We start from the raw sequence: 24,161 nt of genomic DNA, 5'->3' as shown, positions 1-24,161 counted from the left end.
GGGAGATGAAGAGCTGGTCAGTGATGCAGTTTCAAGGTGAGTCAAGGCCAGGCCATGGGAGGACCTTGAATGCCAAGACTATTCCATAGACAGGCTGTCAATTAGCCTGGGGTCTACTGGGCCACAGATTCTTCATGGGACCGTTAAAATTCTTGGGAAGCCCAGGGGTGCCGGGCTGGTTCAGTCAGCAGAGCACGTGACTCTTGACCTCGGAGTCATGAGTTTGAGCCCCACGTTGGGTGTAGGAATTACTTTGAAAAAATACCTATTTTTTTAATGTTTATTTTTGAGAGACAGAGACAGCAAGAGTGGGAGAGGGCAGAGAGAGAGAGGGAGACGCAGAAGCAGGCTCCAGGCTCTGTGCTGACGTGGGGCTTGAACCCACGAGCTGTGAGATCGTGACCTGAGCCAAAGCCAGACGCTCAACCAACTGAGCCACTCAGGTGCCCTAAAAATCTTTAGAACTCTTTAGAAGCCCAGAGTGTATAGCTCTGAGAGGTCAGAGAGGGTGAAAATGGGACTCTTGAGATAGCAAGTTTAAGCTAGACCCCACTGAAAAAGAAAACACACAAGGGGACGTTTCTCTTACCAGCAAGGATCTGGGCACCATAACTGACTGATATTCCAGGATATTGGGTGTTGTTGGAAAGTAAGGTGAAAGAGGAAACTTCACCCCAGGGTCAAGATGAACCAGCCTATGCTTGTATTTTAGGGTATTGATCTCTGGTGGTTATCATCAGGAAAACGTGTAATAAAAGCATCTTATCAGCCTGGGGCCCTGACAGCACCATTTGGGGGAGGCCATGACTGGCTCTCCATCTGCCATGGACTCAGGGAGCCACTGTGGAGGGATATCTCTAACAGAGTAAAAAAAAATTTATGTTTATTTTTGAGAGCGAGCAGGGGAGGAGCAGAGGGGGAGACACAGAATCTGAAGCAGCTCCAGGCTCTGAGCTGTCAACACAAGCCCAACACGGGGCTCAAGCTCATGAGATCATGACCTGAGCAGAAGTCCTGAAGTCTAACACCTAACCGACTGAGCCAGCCAGGTGCCCCTCTAAAAGTAATTCTTGAGAAGAGGGATCTTGGGTGTGAGGATCTCCGTCTCCCTGCCCACTCCACCCTGTGAGGCTTCCATAAGCCTCCTTCTAGAAGAATCTTCTAGTGTGATGACTGTGTCCTAAAGGTCAAGAACCTCTACTCAAGCTTCTTTAGGTGTATTTTATTATTTTCATATTTATTTTTGAGAGAGAATGTGAGAGAGGGGGACAAAGGATCCAAAGCAGGCTCTGTGCTGAGGGCACCAAGCCCAATGTGGGGCTCGAACTCAGAAACCATGAGATCATGACCTAAGCCAAAGTCGGATGCTCAACCAACCGAACCACCCAGCTACCCCTGGGTGTGTTTTAAACCCACCTCATCCCTGACTGTAGTAATTTCTCTAGGTTTATTCTCTCCTGTTGTAAAAGAAAACTATCTTTGATTAGTATCCCATTCAAGATTCAAGGGAGCTCCCATATCCATTCTTGGAAGCGAGAGCCAGTGTTGGTTACCCGAGCGTCCCCCCAACTTCCATCCCTAGGGGGTCAATATCCTCTAACTATAAAATGGCTTAAGTCCCCATCCTACAATAATGTCAAAACCAGCAGCCCCTGCCCCACATCTCAAGGATGTGGGACTGAGGAAAATTTCCTTTTTCTTCATTAGCCCATGCTTCCTGGATTCTCAAGTTCAAGTATGTCTGCCTTCATGCTGCTGTCTCCTCTCACTTCTGCATTAGCCCAGGCAGCTCCTTCCCCAGATAAGATCTTATGTTTAGTAGACTTATACTTTGGTGGTTACAGAGAGGGTCTCATCTCAGCCTAGCACAGCATATGGCCCAAAATTTAGACCTAAAATATCCACTATGTCTGTTCTTAAAAGACCTTGAACAATTTTCACCATCAGCAATTTCTCGGAATTCAATATCTCCCACTCTTGGTCTTGTGTCACCTGCCTCTCGGAAAAGTAGCTCTCCTCCTCCTTTCTGAGGCCCCTCACCCCCTCCCGGAGTATCCAAGGAATTCCCCAAATCCTAATTGATTAAAGAGAGCAATTTAGGTTTTTTTTTTTTTTTTAATTTTATGTATTTATTTTGAGAGAGAGAGAGAGAGAAAGAATCCTAAGCAGGCTCCCTGTTGACAGCGTGGAGCCCGACACGGGGCTCGATCATGACCTGAGCCAAAATCAAGAGTCAGATGCTTAGCCGACAGAGCCACCTGGGCACCACACCCCCTCCCCCCTTTGAGAGCAATTTAGTTTTTTGGTTTTTTAATGTTTACTTATTTTGAGAGAGCGTTTGAGCGAGTGGGGGAGGGACAGAGACAGAGGAGAGAGAGAATCCCAAGTAGGCTCTACACCATCAGCACAGAGCCCCACTCGGACCTCAATCCCATGAACCGTGAGATCATGACCTGAGCCGAAATCAAGAGTCGGTGGCCCAACCGACTGAGCCTCTTAGGCGCCCCAAGAGATAGCAATTTAGTTCTATCTTTCCTTACCTTCTGCCTTCCAAGCCATTCCCTGAGGCCTATTTTCCCACAATTAAAATGACCAGTAAAACTCTTTCGCAAAACAAAATGCTATTTGCTCCCTAAGAGGGATTCGGCACCAGGTTTTAATCCATTTATGGGGTTTTGAATAGATTTTACATTAATAAATTCAAAATGGGTAAAAGGAGGGGCGCCTGGGTGGCGCAGTCGGTTAAGCGTCCGACTTCAGCCAGGTCACGATCTCGCGGTCCGTGAGTTCGAGCCCCGCGTCAGGCTCTGGGCTGATGGCTCGGAGCCTGGAGCCTGTTTCCGATTCTGTGTCTCCCTCTCTCTCTGCCCCTCCCCCGTTCATGCTCTGTCTCTCTCTGTCCCAAAAATAAATAAAAAACGTTGAAAAAAAAAATGGGTAAAAGGATATGCTTTAAAAAAAAAAAAAAACCAGACAAAACACAACTCCTTGTCACCCAGTCATTCAGTTCCTCTGCCTGAGGCAGACTAGTCGACTATGGAGAAAGGGGACATTTCTGGAAGGAAGCTGGAATCATTCACACACTCAAAGGTACAGTTGAACAACGAATCCTGGACATAGACAAAAATGTATCTCTCGTCTCTAATCTTTTCTATGTGTTGGGATCATTCTTTCAAACCACTTACCCCCCAAAATGGGGGACAAGACTGTTCCTGACTCATATATTTATAACTTCACCAGAGAGGAAAATAACCTGTCCTCTCAGCTCCAGTTAGAAAGACCCCAGGGAAGAACTCTGACTGCTCCAGCTTAGGTCATATGGCCACCCTTGGCTCAATCACTGTGGCCAGGAGGCTAGGGTGCTATGATTGGACTTTAGTCAGGTGCTTCAGCAATCACTGTCAGCAGCCTGGAATTGTCATGCAACAGGATGGCACTACCATTTTCAAGTACACATGGCTGGAGCCTAGGGAGGAGCCGTCCCCAAAGAGAAGAAGGTGCATCTATGCCCAGAAGAAGAAGGGAAAAGTGCCAGACTGACAAAGTTAACAGATGTCCACTACATGTGGACACACTGTGTGTGTGTGTGTGTGTGTGTGCGTGCGTGCACATGTGTGTGCGTTAACTGTCCACTGTGTCCGTACACACATATATGGGGGCCAGAGGGTGGCATGCAGTTTGAACCAAGATGTATTCATTCTAGAATTCTCCCTGACCTGGAAGCCTAGCATGCTCCCCAGGAGGGTGTTTATGAGCGAGAAGGGGCACACAAGACATTGTCTCTGCCATCTAGAGACTTGCAGGATAGGAAGGGGAGCAGAATAGAAAGGGTCTCAACTAAGTGGAGTAAAGCCACGGTCTATAACCTTTCTTGAGTAAAAAAAAATGTTTGGGCATATACGCACATATATATGTTAATATGTAGGCTATAAATCATATGCATGATAGAAAATTTAAAGGACAAGACATTTCTGAAACATTATCTCAAACTTAATTTGAATTATAGGTGATTCAAAGGATACTTTTTTTCTGTCACTAGAAATGAGGGGGTGGGTGAGATAATGTCTAAGGTCACCTTCAGCTCTGCATATTACATTCATATTTTACAGACGTAGAGACGAGTATACTAAGAGAGGTGAATATACTAAGTATATTTTCTTGATTCCTTTGGTACCACTGCCACCAATGAGAACAATTATGAGCCTTATTTAAACGTTTATTTAAAGGCCTGTGTCAAGATGTGAGTGTCATTGGGAAAGGACAAATAGGAAGCTTCTAGGAGACCAGAGAAGGTACCATTAACCTTGGTGAATTCATTGCAGCTCTAAGCTTGGACCCCGCCAAAGCACAAATGTACCAAACAGGTGAGAAATCACCTGTTACTGAATGCTTGCTATAGACCAGGCATTCAGCTATATCAACACTTTACTTACACACGTTATTCCTTTTAATGCTGTGAACAACCCTCAGGTATGGTGTTTGTATTCCCAGTGGAAAGATACTAATTTGTGTCAGCCTTCCCTGCATGTGGTTGCCCAGTGGCTACATGGGAACCTGTCTCATCAGACTGCCCGGTGAACACAGCAGCAAAATAGAGAGTTCTAGAACTGAACCGCTTGGTGACCCCAGTATCCTATGTCCTGACATGTCTGTCTCCACAACCATGATCCATTTTTTTTCTGGGTCTAAGTTTTTGTTGGTCTGAGAAAGGAGGTCAGACCCTAGACGTATGTCAACGGCTGACTAGTTTCCTCGGCTTGACCACCCTGTTGATCTGGTTAGCATGGATATCCTACCTTGTCTTGGAGGTGAGTTTATCTATTTCTATTCTCTGATTCACCATTCAGTAACCCAGAGATCTTTATGAGCACATTGGTGTGCAAGAAATGGCATGTACTGTGGAGGGACATTTTAGTGAGAGACGTGATTACCATGTAAAGCAATGACAAGATGAAGTTACTTCAGGTAGTGATCATGCTGTGAAAAAATTTGATCAGAGTATCAAGATTGTGTGTTGGGATGGGCTATGGGCAGGGTGGACCGAGAATGTCTCTCTAAGGAGGTAACGTCTGAACTGAGCCCTGCATGCTAAGAAGGAGTCAGTTACGTGCGAACATAATTTTCTGTTGATCTTAAGAGTTTAGTTTTCTGGGGAAGAGCCTCAGGCCTGTAATTCAAAGTGGAAGTCCATTGCCTGTCTCTATAGAGACAATGTGGTACAAATTAGGCAAGTATGGTTGCACTAGTGTTTTGTATTGGGTGATCAAATGGAAACGCAGCCGTGCTTTCCAAATCAAAATTCCAAAGACCTCAACTAACAGTAACATGTGGACTGGATTAAACACTTGAAATCAGGGCCATCTTGGATTTTCCATGGCATGTGATTACCATAGTTAATAGGATACAGTGAGTTGGTCTGAGCACCTTGACCCCACACTGTTGATGTGGAAAGTGTATTTCTAATTTCTAGAAAATCAAATGACAGATGAACTAATGGAATAAAACCACTTGCCATTTGGGACCGTATCTCTTTTCCCCGACGAAATTACATACTCTTCCCTCAGAGCAAAGTCTGACTTGTATACATTTTTATATCCCTCAAAGCCCAGCGCTCGGCACGTAGAAGAGGCCCGCGTTCGCCTTAAATTCTGAACCTACCCTTGACTTGGAGGGACAGAGCCCTTCTAAGGTCGCACAGTCTGGGCCCAAGGGCCGAGCTGCTGTTCACCCTCCGGCCGCACGGAGGCGCCCTAGAAACCCCGCGCGATGAGGACGAGCGGCGAGAGCAGCTCTTGGCGCCGGAGGGCCGAACTCCCACAATGCACCTTGTATCAACACGGCACTGGTGGCGGCTTCGAGGAGGGGCAGGGAGCGCTCAGGGGACCGGCACGCAGCCCGAGGGTTATCAGGCGGGGCCCGGGTGTTGAGGGGCGACTGGCAGCCATGGCGGAGTCGGAGCCTACTCGGGTAAGGGTCCTCCTGGCACCGACTGGCGGGCGCGTTCGGGATGGCGGAGCTCCTGGCCGGGGCGGGGCTTCGAGGTCCGGACTCCGGTGGGGCTGGGGGTCCGGGGGGCTCCCGGGCTGCTGCTGGCGAACGCCGACCTCCTCCCGCGGCGACCCCCGAGCTCTGCCCTCCCCCTCTCCGGCTCCTTCCGCGTCGGGCCGGAGCCCCAGCGCCACGCACCGTCGCCGAGAAACTTCTCCGAGGCTTGTTTCGTGTTCTTGGATTTGCGACCGTCCCCACACTTTTCCGTCATGCGCTTCCAGGCTGGAGAGGTGGCGCGCTTTGGAAACCCCGGGTCGCCATCTCTGCCAGCGAGCGCGCGTGGTGCCCCGGGACCCCAGGAGTCACGGCCTCGCCGCATGTTCTCAGCTTGGTGTGTTTTGCTCGTTCTTTCTGTCACTCTCTCCTGCTGCAGACTTCTGTACTTGGGTCGCAGCCACAGGGTGAAATCAGGCCGGGCTTCCTCCCTTTGGGGACAGGTATTACCCCACAGTGTAGTTGCTGCTTTTGCCTGTGAAGCTCTCGGATCTCTCTCCCTTTCCCCGGTCCCCATTCGTCCCCATTCAGGGGATGTCAAGACACGGAGCTTGAGGGTGAAGAAAATCCCGGTTACGGAGTCAGGAAACTGGGGAACTCAGCTCTCAAATACCCATTTGACTGATTTTAGGCAACTGTGTTTACACCCTGGGCCTCCCTTTCTTTGGCTAGAGATGGAGAGTTTAGGACTGATTTACTAGATGATCTCAGAGGATCCTTCTAGCTCTGACATTTTCTTACTAGCGGTTAATTTGGTAACACAAGGAGGTTTGCTCTGGAAAGGACAGAGGGAATTAAATTAGTTTTTGACGAAGCATTTCTGGGTCTGGAAACACTTTCGGAATGATGTGAGATCTTTGTGAGAATTGGGAGCTAAGGAGAGCCTGTGGTGAAAAGTTTACCATGAGCAGGTTAAACTTGCTCCTTTTTGATTCTTGTAGAAGGTGGGTAAGAACAGGAGGGAAAGGATTGGAAGAGGGAAAGGACTGGAAGACTCGGAGAAGGCAGTGTTTGCTTTCAAGAAGTTACAGTGGAATTGCAGAGACACAAATGTTTATAATATTTGCCTCCTGTGACCCTTTTCATCTCAGCTGTTGTAGTCCAAGACTTGGCTTTTCCTCAAGACCAAATTGGTACTAAGGTAGGGCAGGACGACAAGTTACGAACCTCCAGAGTACTCCTTTCTGACTCGTCAGTGTCAGTGCACCGTTCCGTGCGTGTCACCAACAGACCTTGTCAAAAGAGCCTTCAAAGATCCACCAAAATCCCATACCGCCCTTTAAATGACTTAAAGATCTGTCATTGTAGAATGTATTTAAATCGTTTCGCAGCTTATTTCTGTTCTCAGATATTACCGCTTCAGATGAGGATTCCGTACCTTTCCTTTGACACTGACCAAGTAGGCACCCTGATGAAGACAGCTAGAAACAATGGGGGGTGGGGGTGGGGGGGGAACACCACTTAAATATATCTGAAATGTAAGTTAATAAAGAATACTTGGAGCCCAAAGATGAGTTCTGAGGCCAGCTTGGAGGGCGTTTGCTAAACATTCATCTTTGGTGTTTATGGTCCCAAAGGACCTGAAAACCAGGAGACCAAACTTAAGGGGCGGGTGTGTGTGTGTGTCTAAGAAGCTTCCTGCCCCAAATCCTTAAAGTGGAGACTTCAAAGGGCAGCATTCAGCATGAACTGAACGTAAGCTCTTAACTCCCAGTATTACACAGAAAATTGTGTGAAACCTTGGTGCTGGGAGATAGAGGCAAGGTGTCCCTTGAGAATTTATGGTGACTCTGATATGGGTTTATTGCCTGAATTCATGCTACCTGGATGGTCTAAGAAACCTCAAGCCAAGAACGTAGTTTATATTCACTTAGTTATTATTTTGAGTAGACTCCGTGCCCAATGTGGGGCTTGAACTCAACTACCCTGAGATCAGGAGTTGCATGCTCTACTGACCGAGCCAACCAGGCATTCCACCCCACCCCACCTCGCAAGAATGTAGTTTAAAGTACTGCTGTGCATCAGAAATAAACACAGATCTTCTCTGGAGGAATCTGCATTTGACTCAGACTTCAAATAATTCCCCTATATAAAATTATAGGAAAATTGAGTTAAAAAAAAAAAAAAAAAAACAACCTGCTACCGAACAAGCAATGAAACTACAAGGAAAAGGCAGTAAAAATAATGGACAAAAGTAGACCTTCAAAGATTATGGATATTGAAATTACATAAGAAAAACATATTAAGGGGTGCTTGGGTGGCTTAGTCAGTTAAGCGTCTGACTTCAGTTCAGGTCATGATCTCAGGGTTTGTGAGTTCTAGCCCCACATCAGGCTCTCTGCCATCAGCTCAGAGCCAGCTTAGGATTCCGTGTCCCTCCCCTCTCTCTGCCCCCCCCCTCCGCTCTCTTGCACATATTTTATATCTTTTGCGCTTTCTCTCTCAGTACGTTAAAAAAAAAAACACAAAAACTGAAATTCCAGAAGGAAGGCACATGCACACTTAACACTCTGCACTGGAAGCTATATTTGATAAATAGCTAATGACTGAGGCTATTTAGGACCAATGCAAACATTAATAAATACGTTAGAAACCCAGTGGATCCCAATCAGGATAAACAGAAAAAAATCTCTACCTAGACACATAATAGTGAAAGTAGAGAATACTAGACAGAATTCTTAAAAGCAGCTAGAGAAAAGAGATTACCTTCAAATGAAGTGTCACTAGATTAATGGGGTCCAGCTTCTCAACAGCAACAGTGGAAGCCAGACAAACTAGAATGATGTTAGTAAACTGGAAGAAAATAGCTGTGATCCCAGATTTTTATACTCCGTAAAAGATCTTTTAAAGACAAGGGTAAAAAAAATATTTTCAGTTGGGGGCGCCTGGGTGGCTCAGTCAGTTGAGCGTCCAACTCTTGATTTTGCCTCAGGTCATGATCTCAAGGTGGGATTGAGCCATGCATTGGACTTCACACTGAGCATGGAGCCTGCTTGGAATTCAATCTCTCTCTCTCTCTCTCTCTCTCTCTCTCTCTCTCTCTCTCTCTCTCTCAAAATTAAAAAAGTATTTTCAGACAAAACTGCCATGTTACTACCAATACATTCTCAGTAAAGGAAATTATAAAGGGTATACTTCAGGTAAAAGGAAAATCTTCCCAAATGGAAAGTCTGAAAATGTAAGAAAGTATGATGATCCATGTAAATGGGTAAATCTAAACAAATATTGACTAAATAAAACAATCTTTTGTGAGGTTAAAAACAAAGGCAAATTAAAATACATGGAAGCATTGATGTAAACTTAGAAAGAGATCAGAATTCAGTTATTCAAAAGCCTTTATAAGTATGCTTCCTGTAATATCTAAGATACTTGCTAAAAGACTAGAACTTGCCTGTAAAACCTGCAAGTTAGAAGGGAGAATAATAGGATAAGGAAAAAAAAAATCATCTACAAGAAAACAAAGACAATGAAAAGAGAAGAGAAACAGTACAAGGTAAAAATCAACAAAAATAGATCAATAGTTACAAGAAATGTAAATGGACAAAATGTTCTAGTTAAAAGGCAATATTTGTCAGGATGAGAAAAAAAATCCCATTATATAGTTTATAAGAGATACAACTAAAAGATAAAATTACAGGAATGGTTGAACATAAAAGAATTTGAGGGATGCCTGGGTGGCTTAGTCAGTTAAGCATCTGACTTTGGCTCGGGTCATGATCTCACGGATCTTCAGCTCAGAGCCTGGAGCCTGCTTCAGATTCTGTGTCTCCCTCTCCCTCTGCCCCTACCTCACTCATGCTCTGTCTCTCTCTCTCTCAAGAGTAAATAAACATTAAAAAAAAAAAAAAAAAAAAAAAAAACATACCAAGCTAATATTAATCAAAAGAAAATTAGCTCAACTATATTAATATTCCTAGAGCTAGAGAGGTACTACTACTTTTATAATGGTTAAGACTCAATTTACCAGCTTGATATGACATTTCTAATATTTTGAGTTTATTTATTTTTGAGACAGAGAGAGAGCATGAACGGGGGAGGGGCAGAGAGAGGGAGACACAGAATCGGAAACAGGCTCCAGGCTCCGAGCCATCAGCCCAGAGCCTGACGCGGGGCTCGAACTCACGGACCGCGAGATCATGACCTGGCTGAAGTCGGACGCTTAACCGACTGCGCCACCCAGGCGCCCCTCTAATATTTTGTATCTAATTACATAGCCTCAAAATATATAAAACAAAAGCTGACAGAACTACAAGGAAAATTCACTAGCATAGTAGAAGACTAACAAAATAATTTTTATCAAGCAGAGAAAAAATTAGTAAGGTGTGGCACATCAAATAGAACTTTCTGAGATTATGGAAATACTCTGTTTTGCACTGTTAAATATAGTCACTGTTCCTATAGTCATACATATATATATGGCTATTAAGCACTTGAAATGTAACTAGTATGGCTGAGGAACTGAATTTTTAATTGAGTTTCTGTTAATTTAGATTTAGATAGCTATGTGCCTCTAGTGGCTGTCGGACAGCACAGATAGAGATTTTTTTAGCCATATATCTGTCAATATATAATATCAACATACAGGCATACCTCAATTGATTGAGCTTTGTTTTGTTGCACTTTGCAGATACTTTGTTTTTTTTTACAAATTGAAGGTTTGTGGCAACCCTGTGTCAAGTCTCCCAGTGCCATTTTTCCAATACCATTTCCTGACTTCGTGTCTCTGGGTCACAATTTGGTAATTCTCACAATATTTTGAAGTTTTTCATTATTATTATGTTTGTTGTGAAGTTCTGTGACTGGTAATTATGACTTGCTAAAAGTTCAGGTGATGGTTAGCATTGTTTTTTGCAATACAGTATTTTTTTTTTAATATTATTTTTGAGAGAGCGCAAGCAAGAGAGGGGCAGAGAGATGAGGACAGAGGATTCGAAGCAGGGTCTGTGCTGACAGCAGTGAGCCTGATGTGGGGCTCAAACTCATGAACCATGAGATCATGACCTGACTACAGCCAAAGTTGGACGCTTAACCAACTGGGCCACCCAGGCGCTCCAGTAAAGGAAACTTTTTATTTTTTATTTATTTATTTATTTTTTTAATTTTTTTTTCAACGTTTTTAATTTATTTTTGGGACAGAGAGAGACAGAGCATGAACGGGGGAGGGGCAGAGAGAGAGGGAGACACAGAATCGGAAACAGGCTCCAGGCTCCGAGCCATCAGCCCAGAGCCTGACGCGGGGCTCGAACTCACGGACCGCGAGATCGTGACCTGGCTGAAGTCGGACGCTTAACCGACTGCGCCACCCAGGCGCCCCATAAGGAAACTTTTTAAATGCACAAATAAGGAGACAATCTTTGCAACACATATAGCATGGATAAAGATTAGTTTCCAGAATTTTCAGAGAAATTCTGAGATGGTAAGGAAGTCAGATAACCCAAAAGATAAATGGATAAAAGACTGAGCAAGTAGTTCACTGAAGAAATTTGAATGGCCAATAAACAGTTAAAATATGCTCACCCTTAGTAATCAAGGAAAATGGAGATGGAAACCATGAGGACATGTCAATTCAGACCTATTAGGACAAAATACTAGTCTGACAGTAACACATAATTGGGGAACATCTAGAATATGCACATACTATTGATAGGAGTGCAATTGATACAACCACTTTAGAAAACATTTGGCATATTTACTGAAGTTCAAGATGTTTACCCTATTAGCCGACAATTCCCTTTCTAGGACTATACCCTCAGGAAGCTGGGCTGTGTCTGTTAGGAGCCATGCACGGTCTGGTTCATTGCAGCACTGTTTGTGATGACAGAGGTGGAGGACACGTCAGTAATGGGATGGAAAAGTAAATCGTGGTATCGGCACATTGTTATATAGAAGTGAAAATGAATTAATTACAGCCATCTGCAACAACAGGATATTCTTAGGAGTTGTGAAATAAGGATTCTATTTGTGTCAAGTCCTAAAATATGTAAAACTAAAGAGCATACATTGTTTTGGAAACAAACATTTGGTGAAAACATGAAACAGAAAATAGTGAAAAATCAAATTCAGGATAGTATTTCAGAGAGTCATACCGAGGACTTCAGAGGCTATATATCTGTAACTGAGTGGTAGTTACGTGATTTGTTGCCACTACATAAGATGTATAAGATCTTATGCATTAAGTAGTTTATTTAAACTATTCAGTATTTAAAAATCATGGTATCTCAGGGGCGCCTGGGTGGCGCAGTCGGTTAAGCGTCCGACTTCAGCCAGGTCACGATCTCGCGGTCCGTGAATTCGAGCCCCGCGTCGGGCTCTGGGCTGATGGCTCAGAGCCTGGAGCCTGTTTCCGATTCTGTGTCTCCCTCTCTCTCTGCCCCTCCCCCGTTCATGCTCTGTCTCTCTCTGTCCCAAAAATAAATAAAAAACGTTGAAAAAAAAAATTAAAAAAAAAAACAATCATGGTATCTCAGAGTTGGAAGTGACCTTAAATATTATTTAGTCCACCTTAATCAAATACCACTTTAGGATGTTATTTCATTATTTTGTACTTCAGTCAAGCAGATTGCAGGTTCCTTAGCAAGGACTGTGTCTTATGCTTAATGGTGACGCGTTTCAGACCATAGCTGCAGTCCCATTGTATGAGACTTGATCTCAGTATAATAGAACACTCAAGCAGGACTGCCCTGGAATATCCAGAAGTATGGGCAACATACGAGTACTGGTTGGTTGGTTGGTTGGTTGGTTGGTTGGTTGGTTGGTTTTTAATGCGTATTTTTGAGAGAGAGAGAGAGAGAGAGAGAGAGAGAGAGAGAGAGAGAGAGCGAGAGGGGGAAGAGACGGACAGAGAGGGAGACACAGAATCTGAAGTGGTTCCAGGGTCTGAGCTGTCAGCACAGCCTTGACATGGGGCTGGAACTCATGAACCACAAGATCATGACCTGAGCCGAAGTCAGATGCCTAACTGACAGCCACCCAGGCGCCCCAATAAGTGTACTTCCTGTATTTTTCACTGCCATCAGGAATACTCTTAAATATGGAAGTTCTGTAAAAAATAAATTACAAAAAAATACATGTTTATTGTCGAAGTCAAACGATAGTTGACAAGGAAAGGTTAAAATCCCTCCCACTCATCTCCTTGAAGGTAAGTGGTGTTAACAGTTTATTGAGTCCCTTTCAGACCTCCCTGTGTGCTGAAACAAACATATACTTGTATATCTTCTCTTCTTTAGGAAAGTGGGATCATAATAAATACATTTCCCGGGGAGCCTGTGTGGCTCAGTGGGTTGAGCTTCTGACTCAGGTTCAGGTCATGATCTTGTGGTTCCTGGGTTTGAGCCCTGCATTGAACTCTCAACTCTCAGCTCAGAGCCCACTTCAGATCCTCTGTGCCTCCTCTCTCTGCCGCTCCCCTGCTTGCACTCTCTTTCAAAAATAAACATTAAAATAAGTCTCTTTCCCTAAAAGTTGGATTTTTAACCAGCAGTGTATGGTGAAAACTCTACTGAACCATACACATAGATCTAACTCATTATTTAAAAAATTTTTTTTTCAATGTTTATTTTTGGTACAGAGCATGAGTAGGGGAGGGGCAGAGAGAGAGGGAGACAGAATCTGAAGCAGGCTTCTGGCTCCAAGCTGTCCAACAGAGCCTGACTTGGGGCTTGAACCCGTCAATCGCGAGATTGTGACCTGAGCCGAAGTCGGAAGCTCAACCGACTGAGCCACCCAGGCGCCCCTAACTCATTATTTTTAAAGGTCCTGTTTGGTTGTGCCATAATTTATTTAACCACGAACAGACATCTGGATTATTTCCAGGCTTTGACTATTCCAAAGGATGTTACCAGTAATCTCTGTGTGGATGTCAGTAAATAATGCCATTTATTTTTGTAAGATGGATTCTGGTAAATGGGATTGCTAGGTGAGAGGGTTTTTAATGGCTTTTATGAGATATTCTTCCCTGAAGTTTGTGGTAGTTTTCATTCCTTCTGGGAGTGTTATGAAAGTGCCAGTTTTATATCCTAGTCAGCTCTGAATGTAGCTCCTTATCCCTCTTTTTCAAGTTTGTCAGCCTGGTGGGTGAAAAGCAGTTTTACTTGGTTATATTTGCACTCCTGACTGCTTCTTGACCACTTGCGTTTCTGCGCTCACAATTGCTTACTTTGCAGTTTTATTTTGGGGTTGTTATCTTTTCCTTCCAGTTCATACCCTGTTTACATATATTCTCTCCCTGTCTGTTTTTTTAGACTTTGTTTATGGCGTCTTTCATGGCAGCTAACATTTTCTTCTCTCTTGGCGTTCTAAGTCGTGCTTACTGAGATACAGTTTACATCTGGTAAAATTCGCTCTTCAGGCATACAGTTCAGTGAGTTTTGACAAATGTGTAGCTATCATCATGTTACCAAAATATAGAATATTTCCATCATCCCAGAAAGTGTTCCTTTGCATTCACTCTCCTTCTCCCCTCCAACCCCCTTACCCCCCACCCCCGCCCCAGCCCCTGGCTACCACTCATCTGTTTTCTGTCTCTGTCGTTTTGCCTTTCCTGAATGTCATGTAAATGGAATAGAGTGGGTGGCATTTTGTGTCTGGCCTTTTTCACTTAGCATAATGATTTTGAGATCCATCCATGTTGTTACATATGTCAATAGTTTGTTCCTTTTTATTGCTAATGTATGATTAATACGTTAATTATTAATATAGTAATAATGTATTAGTATTCTCTCGTATGGTATATTAGTTACCTAGGGCTGCTGTAACAAAGTACTGCAAATTGGGGGGCTTAAACACCAGAGGTGTATCGTCTTCACGGTTCTGGAGGCTGGAAGTCTGAAATCAGGGTGTCCACCGAATTGGAGAATCGGATATTCCAGGCTTCTCTCATTGCTTCTGGTGCCCCAGGCATTTTCTTGGCTTGTGGCAATAGAACTCTGACCTGTGCCTCCACCGTCTTGTGGTTGTCTTCTCCCTGTGTGTGTCTTCACGTCGTCTCCCCTAAGTGCACGTCTGTCTCTGCCCAAATTTCCCCTTTCATAAGGACGCCAAATCATATTTGATTAGAGCCCACCCAATGACCTCATGTAACTTGATTATCTCTGTAAATATTCTTATCTCAAGATGAGATCACATTCCGGGGCACCTGGATGACTCGGTTGATGGAGCATGAGACTCTTGATCTCGCTGTTTGAGTTTGAGCCCCGTGTTAGGTATATAGATTACTTAAAATAATAAAATCTTTAAAAAAAAAATAGTTACACAGATAAGATCACATTCTGAGATACTGGTGGTTGGGACTTCAACATATCTGTTTGAGGAAACAAAATTCAACCCGTAACATAAGAATGGACCCTAGTTTGTTTATTGATTCACCTGGTCCGTAGACATTTGAGTTGTTTCCATCTCAATAGATGGTCCCAAACAGAAGTAGCAGCTTGATTTAACCACTCTTTTCAGCCTTTTGTTATGTACAAGAGGAGAGGAATTACTCCTTTGCTCGGATCCTGACCCACCTGCCCGTCTGCCTGAAGTGCTCAACAAGCTGCAGAAAGCTGGCGGCAGAAAGGCAAGAGGGGGCTCCACGAAGCTGGAGAGGAGCGAGTGAAAGTGAAAAGCAGAACATGTGATGAAATGAGTCTGTCCAAAAGCCTAGGATTTTGTTTTGTTTCATTTGTATCGATCTTTTAGGTTAAACTTTCATTTAAATCTTTTTTAGGGGCGATAGTTCAGCTTTTAACCCACATGTTCTATAATGAACTGAGTTGAGTAACTGGAGTAGGTCACGGCCAAGCGTATGTTTTGAGTTTGGGGCCCGTCGGTTGCATTTTGGCCCCTGTTTCTCCAGACCCTAAGTCCTGGCCCCAGCTGTTCTTCCAAAGATACTTCCTCTCAGTGTCTTGGTCTCAGTGGATGGAGAGGAAGCCTTGAACAAAGTCTATGCCATATAAAAGAACATGAACCTCTGGGGTTTCGGACTGAGATCAACTTGCAGTGGTCCAACGGGGGGGTAAGAGGGAGTGGTGGGAAGACTTCCCAGATGTTGGTTTCAGTCATGTCGAGCTTCAGCTGTAGTGATTTTCCTGCTGTTGGGGACAGATCATAAAAACGAGAAGTGTAAGGCAAATGTCACTAGACTTCATCACATCATGTCAGTGAACGTATATGAAGGATTTAGGAGGTGGTACTGTGCTAACCGCTTGGGCACAAAGATAAAGGAGTTGAGTCCTGTAGGTCCTACTGAGGATTTGTGTCTTTGTTGGTCTTAGAGAATATGCTAAGAGTGAAAAACAGGTAACAAAATATTATGTACAATATAATTTCAACTTTGTGGAAAAATAGATAAAAGATTAACGAAAACCTTACAGGGGCGCCTGGGTGGCTCAGTCGGTTGAGCATGACCTGACTTTGGCTCAGGTCATGATCTCATCCCCCTGCTTCGGATTCTGTGTCTTCCTCTCTACCCTCCCCTGCTCATGCTGTCTCTCTCTCTCTCTCTCTCTGTCTCTCTCTCAAAAATAAATAAACATTAAAAAAAAAAAAAACCTTACAGAAATACACCAAAATTCTAACAGCTTACTTCTGGATGGTGGTATTTTACATAATTTTTTTCCTTCTACTTTTCAGTATTTCCTCACTACAACGTACATGTATCATTTGCAGTATCAGAATGTAAAAGAGCATGCTTTAAAAAAACAAAAGTAGAAACTAGGTAGCTCTAAACACTCTTGGACCCACTGGACCCATTGTTTCCTTTACGTGATGTTTGGAAACGACACTGACCCTGTGTCTGATTCTTCAGCACAGGAGGAAACGCCGCTCCACACCTTTGACTCCTTCCATGTTGCCCCCACAAGAGACAGAGAAAAGCTCCTATTTGCAAACCACAGAGATCTCACTGTGGACCGTGGTGGCCGCCCTTCAGGCCGTGGAGAAGAAGGTGGATGCCCAGGCCGCCCGGATACAGAGCCTGGAGGGGCGGACGGGCACCGCCGAGAAGAAGCTGGCGGACTGCGAGAAGACGGCCGTGGAGTTCGGGAACCAGCTGGAGGGCAAGTGGGCCGTGCTGGGGACCCTGCTGCAGGAGTACGGGCTGCTGCAGAGGCGGCTGGAGAACATGGAGAACCTGCTGAGAAACCGAAACTTCTGGGTGCTGAGGCTGCCTCCGGACAGCAAGGGGGAGGCCCCCAAGGTAGTCCCCTTGGGGATTAAGAGTTAGGCTACATGGGGAGTCCTGCCTTTTATTCTTTAAGATTCTGACTTGCTGGCTTTTCCTTCGTAGCCGTGGCTGGAGGCGCTCACCGCGCAGTGTTTGTGATTTCAGGTGCCCAGGTCACTTGAAAACGATGGAGGGTGCTTTTCGGAGCAGGAGTGGGAGAATCTGGAGGACTGGCAGAAGGAGCTTTACAGAAATGTGATGAAGAGCAACTACGAGGCCCTGGTCTCTCTGAGTAAGTAGCAGTTTCTCCCTGGAATTCTCTTTCAGCGTCTTACATCCCTGGCCAAGTAGCTTGTGACTCAGACCACACCTGTGATTCTAGTCGGCTTTGGCTCCTCTGTGGATCTGGGCCGGGTCGAGAAATGGGAATCTCCAGGTCCTCAGTTCTCGAAGACTTTTAGAAAGGTCTTGGTGTTGCATATTGTGTATTTCTTCTCTGCGGTCACATAGTCCGTTCCTGACAGTATTTACTAGTAGAGAAGATGTCATATATATGCTGTTTTTAATACTTAAACTGTTTGACAAGAAATTCTTTGTTACCTAAGATGAGGCAGGCAGCACAGGCTAACCAAAACATTTTCTTGGCCTTTGGCTGGACTTACAGCCAATCACTGTGAGCTCCATGTCTATTTTGTGTTAATTACAAGTGCTGCTTAATAGATGTATATCTTTATATATAAAAGACTAGCTTTTACTTAGTAAGTAGATTTTGGTAAACAAAATCTTTTAAAACTGAAGTCCATGGGGGCCCCTGGGTGGCTCAGTCTGTTAAGCGTCCAACTTCGCCTCAGGTCATGATCTCACAGCTGGGGAGTTGGAACCCCACATCCGGCTCTCTGCTGTCAGCCCAGAGCTCGCTTTGGATCCTCTGTCTTCCTCCCTCTCTCTGCTCTACCCGCCCCCACCCCCAGCTCTCTCTCTCAAAAATAAACATTTAAAAAAAAAAAAGGAAAAGAATGTTGTATGAGTGTCTCCCTCTTTCTCTGCCCCTCCCCCACTAGGGCTCTTTCTCTCTCTCTCTCTCAAAAATAAATAAACATTAAAAAAAAAAACAACTGAGTTTCATGGAGGAATGTCAGAAAGACCAGTGTGTGGGGCGCCTTTGGTGGTTTAGTCTGTAAGTATCCAACTTCGGCTCGAGTCATGATCTCATGGTTCGTGAGTTTTAGCCTCGCATCGGACTCTCTGCTTTCCTCCCAGGGCCCGCTTCAGATCCTGTCTTTCTCCCTCTCTATCCCTCCCCCACTTGCACTCTCTCTCTCAAAAATAAACATTAAAAAAAAAAAAAAAAAAAAAGCCAGCATGACTGGAGCAGAGAGGGAAGTAGCAAATGGGCCAGAGAAGGGACTGCTTGACCTCGGCTGTTATGTGTTCTAGTGGCAGGTTCCTCGGCTGTCCTAGCTGGGGATAATGGTGCCTGCCTTACTTGCAGTATGTCAGCATGGTTGAAATTAGATACCCTGAAAGGAGGCAGCACTTGAAACCCTGTACAAGTGAGGGCAGGGTGGTGCTGGGGGAAGGGGAGCGGGCTCCAGAGGCTGAATACTTGAGCCATGGTAACGCATGAAGGAGCGTGGAAGGCAGCAGCAAACTGAAGAGATCTTTCTAATCATCTCTAATTTTCCAGTTGTCCCAAACTGCCAGGGGAAAGTGGCAAGAACGGTAGCCCTTTAATCTTTTCAGCTTTTAGTATCAACCCTCTGGCAGTGGTCACCTTGTTCATTGGCCACTGACCAGTGCCCAGTGAGCTTTTACTCTCTCCTGGGCTCACACTGTGCCTATTCCAACCCAGAGGTTCTTGGCCCGCCAGAAGAGGAAGCGGAGTTGGGTACAGGGATGCTGGGTGACTTGGAGGAGGAAGGCCCTGGTGATGTCCACCCAGGTGAGTGGAACCAGAATATTCCATCCCTCTCCCTACTCCCTGCAGCCTGTAATGAGCTTTCCTACTGCTAAACTGCCAAACTGCCAAACATTGTCAGCAACCTCATCTGGTATTACTTCTTTCAGATTCCTTGATGATTTTCATTAGTTCACCTGCTAAGGAGTCTTAACTCCTTACTGCTGTGAAGGTCTTGAGTTTCGTGACCATATCCTACCTCATGCCTGCTCTACTGTAAGAGTAGTGTACGTAATAGTTCTAGTTAAAACCCACTGAAGATTGAAGATAGGGTTGGTCAGATCTTAGGAGTTGGTCAGATCTGGGTGAGAGGCAGGCAGAGCATTTATAAGCCAGGTAATTCGGGGGGAATGTGCAGGAAGATTGGGGCTGGATACGTGAATATTGAAGCTTTAGGTTTAATCATTCACATTATTTTAACACTCTTGAGTTAGTACAGTTTTTATAGTGTATTTTGCCATTTTTCATAGAAATTGAATACAAATTTGTGGACAACCTTAGAGAACTATCACTTATAACATTGTTCTAGAAAAATAGTATTCAGATTTTTCTTCATGAATATAGGTTTAGTTTTTCAGGTCTTAGAACCCAGTCTCCTTCTCCTCCAAATTGTCTTAATTCCCTTGATCCTGGGATGCTTTGATTTGAGCCCTTTTGAAACTCACGGATGTTTGTTTAGTTCTGAAGAAACCGAACGTGCTAGAATGTGATCTTTTTTGTTGATCTTCTTTCTCTTGGCAGCAGAAGGGGTTATGATCAAGCAGGAGATACAGTATACTCAGGAAGGCTCTGCGGATCTTCCTGGAGAATTCTCAGGCATTGCAGAAGAGCACGCTTTCCTGAGCCCAGAACATACTGAACTCTGGGGTGGTCAGGGTAGTTCTGTCTTCTTGGATCCAGGCCCTGGAGACACTAATCTGGAGGATCCCATCGAGGGCAGTAGAGACTCTGGCAGTGGCGGCACTCTGGGCTGCCCCCCAAAGCAGGAGCCTAGAAGGCAGGTACAGCTGGAACAGCAGTGTGGCCAGGGCGTAAAGCTGAAAAGGGATGCTTCTGGCCCTTATGAATGCTCCGAGTGCGAGGTCAGCTTCCGCTATAAGCAGCAGCTAGCCGCGCATCTGCACACCCACTCGGAGTCGGGCATGGCCTCGGAGCCAGAGGAGAGCCTTAGACCCAGGCCACGACTTAAGCCCCAGTCCAAGAGGGCAAAGCTGCATCAGTGTGACGTGTGCATGCGGAGCTTCAGCTGCAGGGTGAGCCTGGTAATCCACCAGCGCTGCCACCTGCAGGACGGGCCCAGTGCTGGCCACTCTGTCCAGGAGAGGTTCTCGCCCAACAGCCTGGTCGCCCTGCCCGGCCACATCCCTTGGAGGAAAAGCCGGAGTTCCCTCCTCTGTGGTTACTGTGGCAAGAGCTTCAGCCACCCATCTGATCTGGTGCGGCACCAGCGCATCCACACGGGCGAGCGGCCCTACAGCTGCTCAGAGTGTGAGAAGAGCTTTGTCCAGAAGCAGCACCTTCTGCAGCACCAGAAGATCCACCAGCGGGAGCGGGGCGGGCTGACCCTGCAGCCGGGAAGGCCCAACGGCCTGCTTTAAGGGTGCCGGCCCCTCGTCTGTCTGGGGGGCGAAGGGGCTGGCATCGGTCCCCCTGAAGAGACACTGTGCAGAGTCAGGGACTGACTTCTTCCTGAGGGGAGTCGCGTTGATTTGCCTTCCCTTGGCCAAGCACCAGGCCGAGCCCAGACACTGTGCTGAAAACTGTGGAGGAGGAGGAGTCGGGGGCCGCGCCTCTCCCTGCCGTCTCTACCCTGCTGTGGAGCTTGCTGTCTCGGGCACCTTCACGTCTCTGGTTTTCTCATCCGGGCTGATACTCGTGGGCTGGGGTTGGCCCTCTGACCCTGCAGGGACCGGTGGCTGCTTCTAGGGCCTGTCCCAGCATCTCAGGTCTTCCCGGGAGGTTGGGTCAGGTCAGTGGAGCGAGCAGGTGGGCGAAAGTGTTCTGGGAAGCATATAACCCTCTCTTTCCTCTTCTTTTGTAGTCTCTTTGTTAATAACAAGTAGAGGACATAATTTAAATGACTGCTTACCCTGTTCTGAAGAAACTTTTTTGGAATTAGATTTTAGTTGATTTAAAAAAAATACAGTCTGACCTTGTTTTCTAAATTTCCAGCATTGTAGAGGTTGTTCCTAACATGGGGACTGGGCCTACCCTCTGGGAGGGATTTGTTTATGGGGCTCTTCTAGCCCACCCACACTTAGTTAGGCCAGAGATCAGGGGGCAGAGTGCTGGGCTCCCTGTCGTGGGGGTCCTTGGCAGTCTCACAAGGGGCTACCTGAAGCCAGAGGAGCCAGAGGAGGAGAGGGGTCGGAGTAGACCCCCAAAGCCCCTGCTGAGAACAGAGTCCCTCATGGAGCCAAGAGCTCACTGCTCGGGAATCCCGGTCTCTCACCGTAATCTTCCTCTTCCCACCTGGTCCTCGCTGGGTTCTGCAGCCGCCCAGGGTAGAAGACTACTTCGTTCCTTATGGTTGTCTGACTCGTTCCGGTGGGTGTTGGAGTTTGTTCTTACTACACCAGTTGTTGAGATTGTGCAGATTACACATGTTCCAAATTAGTTCTGGGATGGACTGTTCCAGAGACAGTGGAGAAAAAGCGCAGAAATGCTTATTTCTCAGGAGTGTTGAATGCTTGCCTCACTGTTGTCTGGGGAGATGGGAGTGGGCTTCTGGGTCCTATGTGAGTGTCCCCTTTGATGATTTGCAGTTGCCTAGAATAAATCTTGCTACTAGCAAAAAAAAAAAAAAAAAAAAAAAATGCTCACGTTGGATATTTTTCTCCCTTTGTCAAGAATACCGAGATGGAGGGGCGCCTGGGTGGCTCAGTCGGTTGAGCGCCGACTTCGGCTCAGGTCACGATCTTGCGGTCCGTGAGTTCGAGCCCCGCATCGGGCCCCTGTGCTGACAGCTCAGAGCCCGGAGCCTGTTTCAATTCTGTGTCTCCCTCTCTCTGACCCTCCCCATTCATGCTCTGTCTCTCTCTGTCTCAAAAATAAATAAACGTTAAAAAAAAAAAAAAAAAAAAAAAAAAATTAAAAAAAAAAAGAATACCGAGATGGAGGGGCGCCTGGGTGGCTCAGCCAAGCGTCCGACTCTTCATCTCAGGTCGTGGTCTCATGGATTGTGAGTTCAAGCCTCACTTGAGATTTTGCCTCCCTCTCTCTTCTCTCTGCCCTTCCCCTGCTCTCTTTGTCTCTCTCTCTCTCTCTCTCTCTCTCTCTCTCTCTCTCTCTCTCCAGACAAACAAATAATATGGAAGAGGTGGCTGACCTGGAGCAGTGACAGAGGCATAAAGTCACAGCCTGACCTGCATTTTTACTTCAGTTTAGGACAGACGAGAAGAGGGCATGTGTGAGGATGTTCGTGGGACCTTGTTTGTGATCGAGGGCCGCACACAGTCTGGGTGTTGGTTGTTGGGAGATGGAAGGAAGAGAGGGCAGGTAGGGTGTGATCTCAGGGGGTACTGGGTAGCAGGAATGTCGGCTTGGATATGCATGTGGCCACATTGGTGGTTGATCTTAAACATGCAGTGCTGAGTGGGAAAATGTAAGGAACTGGACGGGATCTATGACAATACCATTTATATGAAATGCACGTACACAAAACATTTTGTAAGAACACCTGGAAACCAAAAGTGACACCTTAAAGGCATTACAGTTGCCTATGGGAGCGGTGAGAGGGACGTGGGGATAAAAAGGAATAAATAAATAGATAAAAATAAACGCAGGTCGCTGTAAGGTATGGGACTGGCTTGGTGTAGAAATTGAACATGAAGGGAACGCAGGTGCCGTGTTCAGCTGAGGTGTCGGGCTTCGTTATATGTAGGAAAACCTCTGGAGCTACTCCAGGTTCCTTCTATAGGCTCCTGCCCCCAAGCTTTTTTGCATCCTGGATTCCCCTAAATCCCATCCTTGAATATCCTTACCTGCCAGTTGAGTGTCTTAATGTGACCAGTCTTTGGCATCGTGGGGAAAAAAAAGGACAGGGTAGGATTCTGGTTCTCTGGCAGTGTTTAAGTTTTCCCAGAGGCAGGAGAACAATTTATCAGGCCTTTGGACTACTGTAATAATGGCTGATACTTGGCTGAGCCCTCATGTGGGAGGCACTCTTTTAAAAGTGAACTCAGCCCTCACACCAGCCTCTTGGGGGGTACGATTATACCCCGTTTCACATCTCGCATTCTGCGAGATGAAGTGACCGGCGGAGGTTGCTGGCAACCCAGGCCATCTTGCCTCAGAGCCCATACACTTGACCATGGGTGCTTCTGGTTGACCGTAACCAAGCACCTCGGGTCCAGGCTGGGTTCTGAGTCCTTGTTACCCGAAGCGTGGGTTCTGCACCAGCGGCATCCGCATGGCCGGGGAGCTTTGTAGAAATGCAGACTCAGACCCACCGAAGCCGAGTCTGCAGGTTTTAACAAGATCTCCGGGTCTGTGTCTGCATCTGTGTCTGCGGTGCCTTCTTGAGTGTGATACAAAATACCAACCTTTTGCTGGCTCTGCTAGGTGCCGGGAGGGAAACGGCAAATGGAGCTGTCGGAAGGACAAGGATGATCAAGTTAGAAAATTTTAAATCGACAATAAGGAAGAATTAAATGCCGAACATTAGTGACTCTCCTCTGTCCTATCTTCTCTCCTTCCTTTCCTACAGATTAGGGTCCCGACTGTTGCCCACCTAAACTGTCCGGTAGCCTAACTGCTCTCCTGCCCTTCACCACATCCTTTATGCTACCAGAGTCATTGTCCTGGCACACGAATTGGAGAAGGGCTTTCCTCCAAGACAAAGAGCCGGCTTTTTAGTATAGAACTTACACTTTGACCGCCCAAAACCTAACCTGCTCCGAGTTTCTTCCCCTTTCACTCTCTAAAGTATCCTTGCTGCTGCCACATTGGGCTGCCTGCCACTTAGTGAATAAGCTGTGCCTTCCATTTTCCAGGAATTCCCTTCTTTGTGAACCA

At 45.9% G+C, this 24,161-nt stretch overlaps 1 protein-coding gene across 3 annotated transcripts; it reads left to right on the top strand.

Moving 5' to 3' along the window:
- Nucleotides 1-5,811: 5,811 nt before the first annotated feature.
- On the top strand, nucleotides 5,812-21,310 carry ZNF212 (zinc finger protein 212). Of its 3 annotated transcripts, none has more exons than XM_058723931.1 (5): nucleotides 5,812-5,967; nucleotides 16,832-17,221; nucleotides 17,354-17,480; nucleotides 19,041-19,130; nucleotides 19,887-21,310. In XM_058723931.1, the coding sequence occupies exons 1-5, from the start codon at nucleotides 5,944-5,946 to the stop codon at nucleotides 20,741-20,743; spliced, it is 1,488 nt and encodes a 495-aa protein (XP_058579914.1). In that variant the 5' UTR covers nucleotides 5,812-5,943; the 3' UTR covers nucleotides 20,744-21,310. The 3 variants fall into 3 exon arrangements, with proteins under 3 accessions (XP_058579914.1, XP_058579913.1, XP_058579915.1); XM_058723930.1 differs by lacking the exon at nucleotides 5,812-5,967 and adding an exon at nucleotides 5,974-6,379; XM_058723932.1 differs by lacking the exon at nucleotides 5,812-5,967 and adding an exon at nucleotides 6,113-6,379 and having other exon boundaries at nucleotides 16,837-17,221.
- Nucleotides 21,311-24,161: the final 2,851 nt, after the last annotated feature.

This window comes from Neofelis nebulosa, chromosome 4, assembly GCF_028018385.1.
Source record: "Neofelis nebulosa isolate mNeoNeb1 chromosome 4, mNeoNeb1.pri, whole genome shotgun sequence".
NCBI classification, from domain to species: Eukaryota; Metazoa; Chordata; class Mammalia; order Carnivora; family Felidae; genus Neofelis; species Neofelis nebulosa.
Note: the sequence above shows the minus strand (reverse complement) of the source record. Positions and strands in the feature narration are given on the sequence as shown.

Excerpts from the sequence above, each read along its gene's own strand:
- ZNF212 (XM_058723930.1), top strand. The coding sequence starts at position 6,008 with ATGGCGGAGCTCCTGGCCGGGGCGGGGCTTCGAGGTCCGGACTCCGGT. Across the intron at positions 6,380-16,831 it reads CGCCGCATGTTCTCAGCTTG|CACAGGAGGAAACGCCGCTC; the intron begins GTGTGTTTTGCT and ends CTGATTCTTCAG. Across the intron at positions 19,131-19,886 it reads CCCTGGTGATGTCCACCCAG|CAGAAGGGGTTATGATCAAG; the intron begins GTGAGTGGAACC and ends TTCTCTTGGCAG.